Source organism: Jaculus jaculus, chromosome 9 (assembly GCF_020740685.1).
Source record: "Jaculus jaculus isolate mJacJac1 chromosome 9, mJacJac1.mat.Y.cur, whole genome shotgun sequence".
NCBI classification, from domain to species: domain Eukaryota; kingdom Metazoa; phylum Chordata; class Mammalia; order Rodentia; family Dipodidae; genus Jaculus; species Jaculus jaculus.
Window position 1 is genome coordinate 113,011,419 of NC_059110.1, and position 11,993 is coordinate 113,023,411.

At 44.8% G+C, this 11,993-nt stretch overlaps 1 protein-coding gene across 1 annotated transcript; it reads right to left on the reverse strand.

Moving 5' to 3' along the window:
- Positions 1–668: 668 nt before the first annotated feature.
- On the reverse strand, positions 669–965 carry LOC101602689 (keratin-associated protein 3-1). The gene has a single exon (XM_004655421.1). It carries the CDS (start codon positions 963–965, stop codon positions 669–671), a length of 297 nt encoding a protein of 98 aa, XP_004655478.1.
- Between the last annotated feature and the right edge of the window lie 11,028 nt (positions 966–11,993).

Consider the following 11,993-nt stretch of genomic DNA (forward strand, 5'->3'; position numbering starts at 1 on the left):
TCAAACTATTACAAAGAAACGCTAGGAAGGTGGCTCAGCACTCAAAGGTGCCTGCTTGTGAAACTGCCAGTCTAGCTTTGACTCCTCAGGACCCAGGTGCCGCCAGATGCACAAAGTGGCATATGCATCTGGAGTTGGTTTGCAAGCAGCAAGAGACCCTGGTGTGCCTATACTCTCTCTCTCTCCTTTTTCTCCCTTTCTCTGTAATAAATAAGTAAGTAAATAAATAAATATTTTTAAACCATCGGTTTTAAAGTCGGTCCCACCGTAAGAGCGCCGGGTGAGCTGGCGACAGTCGTGGGTAGCGTGTCAGCGCGCTCTTTGGGTAGAGACAGACCTTCCGCTTTCCCCAAGAGGAAACACGGAAATTAAACAACAACAACAAAAAGAAATAAAGTCATGCTTGCTAAGCCAGAATGAAGTTTATTAATGAATCATCACAGTGATGTATCTCTCAAAGAGCAGTGCAATAGCCTACAAGATAGGAGGCCCCCCCCTGTGCCCGAAGGAGCAGAGTGCTGAGAGGTGGGGCAGATCCACGGGCATCTGTTCTGGGCGGGCGCTGGGGTTGGCTTAGCTTTGTTGACGGCAGCAGTTGCTGAAGGGCAGGCGGCATAGAAGATGCTGGGAAGCCATGTCACTGAACCTCGGGGAAAAGACCCCGCTGCTTAGCAGCAGGGCTCGCAGGGACTCTCACAGCCGGGCTGGACATAGGTCATCAGGTTGATCCCACTCAGGCCAGGAGTTGGGTGGCGGGAGTTGAGCAGCCAGCAGGTTGGCACGTACACTTCAGGCTGGCAGCAGGGTGGGGGGCAGGGGTCGCAGCAGGTGGGCTGGAGGAGGCTGATTTCGTGCGGGCAGGTGCTGGGCAGGCAGACCCCGCAGCGGCAGGACTTGTCGGAGGAGCAGATGGTGGTGGCGGGGCCCGTGGGGACGCTGCAGCAGCGGGCGACACAGCAAGCCATGGCGCTGGGAGTTGGGAGTTGGGGTTTTGTTAGGTTGAGAGGAGAAGTCAGTTGATGACCTGATGGTTCTGTCTGCTGTCCCGGCTCTTATATACCCACCTTCCTGGGCGTCAACCTATTACCATGAAAAATTTCCCCATGTTTCTGTTTATAGCAACCTCTGTAAAAATCCATCTAATTACTTAAGTGTTTATTACCTAAGACACACTGCTCCCCTCATAAAAGAGATTCAGGTTGTTTTGTTGTCAAAGGAGGACTCTTCCCATTGGCCAGTTGTCACATGCACAGCTTCATTTCAATCTTCAAAGGCACTGAGGTATTATTCTCCAATCATTATACATCACTAAGAGTGGCATGCTATGACAGGTATCTGTGGATCTTCCCTCTGCCTTTTGTCTACTCTTCAGATGAAGAGTGAAGCAGGCTTTTGTATTTCTCATCTACCAACATTTCTAGGAGGTGGTTTGGGCCCCATGACTGAAATAGAACAAGTTTTAGATTTATTTATTCCTTGTGTCTCTAAGAAGCTGACTTAAAACTGTGTGGGTGGAATCTATACAGAATAGATTTGAGGTCTATGAAAAGAAGAATTTAGAAAAATGTGGGGCTAGAGAGATTGCTCAGCAGTTAGCAGCGTTTGCTTTCAAGGCCTGACAGCTTGGGTTCCGTTGCCCAGTACCCATAGTAAAAGCCAGATGTACAAGAAGGCACATGCATCTGGAGTTCTTTGGCAGTTTACAGGAGGCCCTGGTGTGCCCATTCCCCCCAGCCATTCTCTCTCTCTTTCTGCTTGCAAATAAATAAAATATTGTTTTAAATTGTGTGTAGTGGGCTAGAGGGATGGCTTAGTGATTAAGACATTTGCCTGCAAAGCCAAAGGACACAGGTTCAATTCTCCAGGACCCACATTAGCCAGATGCACAAGGGGGTGCACACATCTGGAGTGTGTTTACAGTGTCTGAAGGCCCTGGTGCGCCTATTCTCTCTCTCTCTCTCCCTCTTTCTCTCTGTCAAATAAATAAATAAATAAAATATGTATTTTAAAATTTGTGTATGTAGCATACATGATGGTGATGTGTGCATCCAGTATGCAGTGTATGTGCAGATGTGTGCACCTGTGCATGTTCATGGAGGTTGGAGGAGAACAACAGGCATCCTTCTTCTATCAGTTATCCATGTAGTTTCTTGTGACTGTGCCTCTCTGAATGTGGAACTGTGGTTTTCACAAGGCCCAGTGGTTTTCCAGTCTCTCCCTCCCATCCTGGACTGGAGTTTTTGACATTTGTGGTCTCTCCCAGCTGTTTACTCTGGTCCCAGAGAATTGAACTCCGATGGAGAATTGAACTCAAATGTCTCAGGTGCAGCTGGGCCCTCGTGCTTACAGTAAGTGCTCTAACCCACTGAGCCATCTCCTAAGCCCAAGAAGCAGTTTTTTACTGAGCTACAGCAAGTCCTTTGTCCTCTACCTCCTCATCTGTGCTTTGAATGGTAACTTGACCGGGACACACATATGACAATGAAGAGCTTCGATGGTGACAAGGCCCAGGACTCTTTAAAACCCCATCCAACCATGTTATACATTTAGATATATCATTCAAAGACTAGTCATATTGGCTTTCTAAAATGGTGCAGTTACTCCCACAGTGAGTTCCATGAACAGCTAGCAAAAGGATTATCTTAAGTAATTGTGGGATATACTGAGTTCTTCACTGGAGAGTTTCTCAGAGTCTTTACTACACTAGTGCTTTGTGACTTTCCAATAAAGTTGTTAAAGATCTATTTCCCTCATACTTACTTGACTGTGACTGTTTTTTGGTCTTTTATTTTAATAGCTTAGCTTCATAGATCAGTCATTTCTAGAACACATGGGAAGATTTAACAATATTTTACAGGCTTTACTATCCAGGATAAAAAAAGACACAATCTCAAATTATACCTAAACTATTAAAACTTTGAAAATAATTCTTAAAAATTAGAGATTTTGTATGTGTGGTAGTTTGAATAGATGGCCCCCAATATATTCAGTTCTATATTGTTTGTAGTTTGCATCTGCAGCCACCTGGCTGGAGGCGGTGTCACTGGGTGGATCTTAAGGTGTGGTGGTGGGTTTCGGATTTCAACCTAAAGATATGCAAAGTGTGTCTAGCAGGAGTTCCTGAAGTATGCTGTGGCTTTTGGCTTTAGGCTTGTGCTTCTCTTTTTCTCTGTTTGGGCCTGTAAAGGCAGGCCAGCTTCTTCTGCCATTATGGAACTTCCCCTGGATCTGTAAGCTTCAATAAATATCCCTTCCTCCATAACTGTGCCTGATCTGGAAGTTCATCTCAGTGAACCTGAAGCTGTCTGCTACAATATGTGTTTAAAAATTGTTTCCATCAGGAAAATATTGAAGTGTCAAAAGCTTTAGAAGTAGCTCACTTTGGGATTGTGTCTTAGGGATTCCTAGGTTGTACTGTGAAAGTGTGGAAGATAGGCATCACTGGTGTTACCTGCAGGTTTTAGAGAGCAAGTCAGAAAAGAGCGTTTGGGGAGTGTCTTAGATAGCTGGTAGAAAGGCATGGGAAGGGGAGTTTTACAAGTGAATTAGAGGAGCAAAAGGCCTTGGATTACTCCTGGGAGGGTCAGGAGCACTGATTGGTTAAAGCACAGATTCTGGGCCTGGACTGAGGGAGACTTTGGGAGGGAATGATGCACAAAGAAGTGGAAGTGAGTTAGTGTCATGGAGGGGAGAATTTGCATGTGCTTAGTTCTACACTGAGGATCTTGCGCTTCATCCTGTAGGCAATGAGCATGAATAAAAATTTTCTGGGCTGGTGCGATGGCTTGGTAGTTAAGGTTCTTGCCTATGAAGCCTAAGGACCCAGGTTCGATTCCCCAATACCCATGAAAGTCAGATGCACCAAGTGGTACATGTGTCTGGAGTTTATTTGCAGTGGATAGAGGCCCTGGTATGCCCATTCTTTATCTTTCTCTCTTTCCCTTTTTCTCTCTCTCTCAAAATAAGCAAATAAATAAAAGTTTTCTGAGGTATATGTGACGTTAGTAGATTTGCATGTGGGAAATTATTATAGTTTCTAAGTGGAGGCTCATTGGTGTCACCATCGTCACTTACTCAACACTGAGCATTGTGCTGACTGCTTTCCATAGTTTATCTCGTGCAATTCTTTTTTTAAATTTTTTTTGGTTCATTCTTATTTATTTATTTGAGAGTGACAGAGAGACAGAGAGAGAGAGAGAGAGAGAGAGAGAGAGAGAGAGAGAGAGAGAGAATGGGCATGCCAGGGCTTCCAGCCTCTGCAAATGAACTCCAGGCGCAGGTGCGTGCGCCCCCTTGTGCATCTGGCTAACGTGGGTCCTGGGGAACTGAGCCTCGAACTGGGGTCCTTAGGCTTCACAGGCAAGCGTTTAACCACTAAACCATCTCTCCAGCCCTCTCATGCAATTCTTACACAAGCTCCTGATACATTCCATGATATTATCCTCACCAAGTCACAGACCAGGAACCTGAGCCAGAGAGAGCCCGAGTAACTAGTCAGTGAGAGGGTGACATTTGAAGCCAACCGGCGTGTTCCACATTCCACACTCCTCGCCCCTTCCTCCCTCTTGCTGAGGATGTTGCTCCCGTCAGAGTCAGAGTGATGGAGACCGTCAATAGCAGCTGATTGTAAGGCTAACAGGAGAGGTAGGACCCGTTTGCCAAAAATCTGGGGCCATAAAAGAAGTTGAGTTTAGAGTCTGTGTGTGTGTGTGTGTGTTAGAACAAGTGTGGTGTACATATGTATGAGAGCGTGTACACACATAGGTACATGTGGACGCTAGAAGTTGATGACAAATACCTCCTCAATCGTGTTCCTCTTTATTTGCTGCGGCAGAGTCCGGAGCGCCCTGTTTCGGGCAGTCTCACTAGCCAGCTTGTACCAGGGACTCCTGTCTGCCTCCAGAGAGCAGCGATTACAGGCAGCTGCCATGTCCACCCAGCATTCACAGCAGAGCCGGGTTCTGAGCTCCTGCTCTCACAGTTACACATCAAGCATGCTTTATCCACAGAGCCGCCGCCCCCGTCCGAGCTCTGTTTTCTTACTCAAAATACCAAGGATTTGATATGAAGATGGAGACAGTGGTTGGGAAGATACTTGGGTGATTTCAAGTCAGAAGGAGGGAATGGCCTGAAAGTATGTCAACGTTTGATGGGGATGGAGGAGAAAAAGTTACCCGTGATTCTCACCACCTCTCTGGGTGAGATAGGGACCATTCTCTGGGTGTTACATCTGTTTTCATAATCAAATGAGTATTCTTGTTTTTAAGATACCTGGGACATTAATTACTCCTAAAACAGCACTTACTGAGTGTACATCATGTGACAGGCGCTGAGTGTTTCATACACTTCTTTATGTCTCACAACTCCTCAAAACGAGGGCCATTATTATGCCCCATTTCCCAGGTGTTGAGTGAGTGTGAAGATATCAAGTGACTGATTTTAAAGTCACAGAGCTAGTGAATGATAGCTTATCTAACAGCAATAGATCAAACTCACAAACTGAGCACTTTTTTGAATTAAATTTCATATAATTGTGATTTCTGTTCATTTTTTTTTTCATTTACTCATTCATTCATCAAAATGCCCAAACCTACACCAGGTGGTAAATACATATCGACAAACAATTCAGTTAAGGTCCTTGTTGTCATAGTGTTTGTCACAGTGGGGAAAACAGACAGTAACAAAGGAAACCAATGAAAACATTAGAACTTCAGACAGTGACGCGTGCTGGAAGAAAATCAAGCAGGGCTGCACACTGGAGTGAGAAGGAGGTAGAGCAGGCTATGTGTCTGCACTGGTTGGAGCAATCAGGGGTGGTCTTTGCCAGGGTGGCTGGAGGACAATGATGGGAAGGATTATGACAGGATGTAGGTCAAAGAGGTGAGGAGGTGGCAGACCAGATCGGTTCTGTAGGTTGCTTTAGAATCTACATTTTATCCTAAAGACTTTAAATTTGGATGGCGCATATATCTATATATCTATATATCTATATCTATATCTATATCTATATCTATATCTATACCTATACCTATGCCTATATCTATATCTATATCTATATCTATATCTATCTATATCTATATCTATATCTATATCTATATCTATATCTATATCTATATCTATATCTATATCTATCTATCTCTATCTCTATCTCTATCTCTATCTCTATCTCTATCTCTATCTCTATCTCTATCTCTATCTCTATCTCTATCTCTATCTCTATATCTATATCTATCTATATCTTTATCTATATCTATACCTATACCTATATCTTTATCTATCTCTATCTCTATCTATCTATCTATCTATCTATCTATCTATCTATCTATCTATATATGTGGTTATATAGTGATTGCACACATTTATGATATTCAGTGTGTCATCTCAATAGTCAATATGTAATGTTTAGAGTGGGGTCATTGTCAGATCTCTCTTCTCAGACATACCCCACTTCTTTGTGTTGATAATGTTCAGAATCATCTCTGTTAGCTATTTTGACATATTCACTTCACTGCCAATGATCATTATCCTGCTGTGCTATAGAACATGGGAAGTTATTCATTCTGTGTTGGCTGGTTTTGAAGCTGGGCACGGCAAGGTGTGAGTCAAGAGCAGAGGAAGATGCTGGCAAAGTTGACATGGAGACCCGAGGAACTGGAGCTGGCGGCGCTGGGAGGGTGGACAGGGAGGTGCGAGGTGGATGAACTGGTGAGAGACGGCGGAGTTTCCGTGGCATATGGCAGGCTGTGCTGATGGAGAGAGTGTGTGGAGAGAGGGGACAAGGATCTTGTCACGGTGACCTAGTCACAGGTGAGAGAACCGAGCAAAAAGCCGCCTGCGTGGTGGGGGCGGGGATGGACCGCACGTTCAGTTTGGGGTGCATGGGGGTGAGCTGTCTGAAGCCTATGAGAGGGAGCAGGGCTGGCGGGGGAGCTGGAGCCTCTGACATACACACTGGTATTGCGCTGACTACGGAGTTTCCAGGCAGAGACTTCACGTGGTGACAACTTTTATATGCCTTAGTCACACTTCTCCCTCCCTTTCCTCGCCAGCAACCACCTCCCAGCAATTCCGTGGGCTTCCGGGTTGAGCTGGGGTAAACTCTGCCACCCGGCCAGCATCTCCTGAATCAGCAGCGGTGTTAGCAGGCTTCCCCCTCACCAGCGACTCAGTCTTTCTTAAGACGGAGTACTTTGGCCCTTCACACAAGCAGGATATAGGAATCTTTTAAGTGTGTCATCCTAATAAAAGTGTGTGAGTAAAACCATTTGGTTTTGTTCTTTTGCTTGCTTGCTTGCATTCGTGCGCGCACGTGTGTGTGTGTGTGTGTGTGTGTGTGTGTGTGTGTGTGTGTGTTGCGGTGTACACATATGTGTAAGTCCATGCAGCAATCACTGTGTTCACTTGTGTCAGGGTGTGTTTGCTGACAGTGGCTGGGACAAAACTTTAAGTGGGGTGTTCTGTCGTCACTCTTGAGGTGGTTCTTTTATCTCTTTTCTTTTTCTTTTGTCTCTTTCTTTTTTTCTCTTGAGTCTCATAGTGATCCTGGAGGTTGACATTTTTTTTTCACAAGCTCTGACAATTCTCAGGTCCCTTCTCCCCTATGGGACTGGGGTTACAGACCACACGTGGCCACACCCAGCTATCCATGTGGTTCGTGGGGATCAAACTTGTGCTGTCTCTCGGGCCTCCTTGCTTGCACAGGAAGTGCTCTTACCTGACAAGCCATCTCTGCAGCCCCATTTGGTCTTGATATTCCTTAGATCACATGCCATTCACTGAAGGATGTCTACATGCATGCAAAGGACTTTGGGCATAGTGATCCTGGAGGTTGACATTTTTTTTTCACAAGCTCTGACAATTCTCAGGTCCCTTCTCCCCTATGGGACTGGGGTTACAGACCACACATGGCCACACCCAGCTATCCATGTGGTTCGTGGGGATCAAACTTGTGCTGTTTCTCGGGCCTCCTTGCTTGCACAGGAAGTGCTCTTACCTGACAAGCCATCTCTGCAGCCCCATTTGGTCTTGATATTCCTTAGATCACATGCCATTCACTGAAGGATGTCTACATGCATGCAAAGGACTTTGGGCCTGGGTTAAAGGATGGACTCCTCCGCCCCCTAGTTGAATAACATTTTTCCCCCTAATGTGTCGTTACAGTCATGTTTGACATGAGTCTTGCTACTTTATTATTTCACACTGAAAATTACCCTCAAGTTGTATTTTTAGCCAGTGGAAGTAGTGGAATTTTCTATCTGAGGCAGCTGATATTTCTTATAGTTATGTAGGTGTATATGACCTAAAAGATGCGACTGTTTCTCCCACTTTCGTATGCATATATGATCTCATTGCAACATGCCAGAACCCATCTCATAATGTTTACATGCATGGCACATGCAATATTCTTACACATTGCTGTTAAGCCAGCTTCTTCTGTCTGGAAATTGCATCAACTTTTCTTAAGAACCCCAGACTTTCAGATAAGTGAATTATTGTAGGTTATAGAATACAGATAGTAACAGATAATTATAATCAGTTAAATAATACAGAAATATATGTGCTAACTAAACTCAATGTGCCTGGAACAATGGACCTTCAATAAATTTTGAGTTTCTAATGCACACCTGGCCCTGGAGAAAACAAATCACTGGGCATTTACTCTGTGAAATCTAATGCTGAGATATGGAAGCTTACAATTATTCTGTAGTAAACTCAAGGGACTTAAATGTCGTATGTTCAAATGTTAGCTGACATTATAACTTCAATATATTTTTAGTTGTAAGTTTACTAAACAGTTGGCTATATTATAAGAGTGGAGTCACACAAAACTTTTAATGTAAAAATATGGTTCTAAGTTGTATACATGTGTTATGTCATTTAACTATACAATAACTTTTTAAAGCTATCATTAAAGTTGTCCTCTATTTTATGGATAAAGGAAACTGAGGCATAGGCTGGTTCATCAAGTTACTTCACTAACTGGTAGCTAATGGAGCTGAGACTGAACCAAGACTGTCTGACTTCAGAATCTGTGTTGCTAACCGCTTTATATTAATCTACAATGTCATTATGCTTTTCAAGAAAATATATAATTTGGTTTGTCTCAGCCTGTCAGGGCTGAGCACCTGCCCTTTGCCTGGTACTGTGCTAGGAGATCTAGGGTATACAAGGACAAGCTAGACACAGGCACATTCTCCGGAATGTTCCTATCTTTGGCAGGGGTTTGCGGAGGACACAGGACTCAAGTACAGGGCAAAGGAGGAGGTGGAAGAGTGGCAGCAGTTGATGCCAGCCGTGGAAAGAACAAACTGTCCTTAGGAAGCAGTCATTGACGTCCTCAAAGCCACCCTGAGAGACTAGAGGTCGATGCTGACTGTTCACTCCCAGAAGGGGGCACTGGACCATTGACAACCAAGGAAACGTCTTCTTAAAAACAGGGAATGAATCCTGTCATTTGTAAATATGAGTCATGTTACTAGCTCATGAGCAGAGTGTTAGAGGAATAAATTAAATAACACAAAACACGGTCAGCGCAGTGAATGCAGATAGCAAGTGCTCAGGAAATTGTTCTTGTAGGTGTGGCAGTTTTTATTAAATAAGCTCTTTCTTTCTGCCATTTACAGATGTTCTTCTTTTCCCCTCAGGAAGTGACTTGTGGTAAACTGCAGATTTTAGCTTAAGGTCTTTTGCCATAGCCTTCATCATAACTCTTTTATTGAACCAGAGTCTCACTCTAGTGCAGATTGACCCGAAACTCACTCTGTAGCCCAGGCTGGTCTCAACTTCATGGTGATCCTCCAACCTCAGCCTCCCCAGTGTTAGATTTAAAGGGATGTGTCACCATGTCTGGCTCTCACCATAACTTTTAATGTCAGCAGGATCCCTGGCACCTCGAGAGGGACTGGTACCCCTTTTCTGCGCTCTGTGGGAGCCCTGTGGAACCCACAGGGAGCCGCAGTGCTTGTGTGAGGTCACTGTGTTTGCAAAGCACTAGCTGACCCCTGAGGTGACGATCGTCCTGATTATTGCAGTCTTTCTTAGTCTGTGTTTTTCACTGATTCCCGTGCTTTATGTGCAGAGATAGTATTTAAATATAATCAGAAATTTTAGTTAGAAAATAGGACATGATCAAACAGTTTGTATCCCCCATTTGGCCAATGTTCCTGAGGGAAACTGGGGCCTCTTGGTCACCTATGAAGAAAGAAGAGAGCAGAAAGGAAAGTACATGGAGTGAGGAAAAAAAATCTCACAAATAGTAAGAGTGCCGTGAATTGTTACTGGCTTTAGCCAGAGCATACTCTTGCCATGAAGCCCAGGTTGACCTTGAACTGGTAACTCTCCTGTTTTAGTCCCTCAAATCCTGGGATTACAGGCCTGTGCCACCATGTCTGAGTGAACGTTTTGATGTGTGTGTGTGGTGTATGGTTGCATGTGTGAGCACACATATGTGTGGGAGGGATGTGCATATATGGGTATGTGTGTATGTGTTTGTGTATGTGTGGAGGCCACAGGTTGGATGATGTTGAACATCTTCCTCAATCATTCTCTACCTTATTTATTGAGACAGGGTTCCTCTCTGAACCCAAACTTCACCAGTTTAGCTAGCACAGCTAGCTCACTTGTCTGCATGATCCCCTATCTCTGCTTGTCAAGATTACAGGCAAGCCACCATTCTCACCTGATATTTACTTGAGGTGTGTGGAGCCAGTGTTTCACCAACTGAGCCTCCCCCTAGCCCTGCTGTTTTACATAAAATTTTAAACTTTTTATTTGCTTATTTATTTGAGATATGGAGAAAAAGTCAGAGAGTGAGAGAAAAAGAGAGAGGAGAGAGAGAATGGTGCTCCAAGGCCTCTAGCCACTGCAAAGGAACTCCAGCCAGAAGCATGCACATCTGGCTTGTGCATCTGGCTTACTTGGGTCCTGGGGAATCAAACCTGGTTCCTTAGGTTCTGCAGACAAGCGCCTTACCTGCTAAGTCATTTCTCAAGCTCCCAGCCCCGTTTTGATCTTTTTGAGCGACTATGTATGTAGGGGTATTCATACGTACGTGTGTGGGCATGTGCATGTGGAGGCCGGGGATCAATGTCAGGTGTCTTCCTCTAGCACTCCCTTTTTACTGAGTCAGGTTCTCTCACTTGGACCCAGAGCTCATTCATTTGGCCAGTCTAGCTGGGAAGTTTGGTCAGGGGTTACCTTCGCTTCACTTCCTAAGCACTGGGATCAGAGACTGACTGCCACATTCACGCAATATTTGTGAGGGTGCTGGAGGATCTGAACTCTGGTTCTTGTGTGTGTGCATGTGGGGGAACAAACATTTTACCAACATAAGCCATCGCCCCATCCCCTTGCTTTTGGTTTTAAGAGTATAGAACAGTTAAATGCTTAATAGTCAATAGATAAAGAAGAAGCAATCACTCATATTGAGTAAGACGTCCCCAAGAGTGATTGGCTTCCTTGTTGGCTCTGCTGTTTCCCATTTGGCTAATGTCATCCTCTCAATAGTTCAAAGGATTTTCTGCTTCTAATGATAGATTTGAATAAAGAGAAAGAATAGGGAAATTATTTGTACACCACATCCAGTGGACCGGGTGTGACTGTTCATTTTTCTGTAAGGGATGCTCGCAGCATCAGGACTATAAGCGACTGGAAGCCTCACTTGCTATAAGATCAAAAACAACTTTAGGGCTGGGGAGAGAGATGGCTCAGCGGGTGAAGCGCTTGACGCACAAGTGTGAGCACCCGAGGTCGGAGCCCCAGAGCCCACGTCGAAGCCAGATGTTGCCGCACAGGCGTCTGGAATCCAGCCTATGGGAGATGGGAGGCAGAGATGGGGGATCCTCTGGAAGCTCACTGCCCAGTGAACACAGTGGTGAACCAGAGACTCTGCCTCAAACAAGGTAAAGGGTGAAGCTCAACAAGCAAAGTCGCCCTCTGGTCCCGACACATGCACTGTGGCCCATCTGTGTGTGCATTCACGCACATGAGTGTGT

What these genes read in the sequence shown, in the direction of transcription:
- LOC101602689 (XM_004655421.1), bottom strand. Translation starts at nt 965, where the DNA reads ATGGCTTGCTGTGTCGCCCGCTGCTGCAGCGTCCCCACGGGCCCCGCC.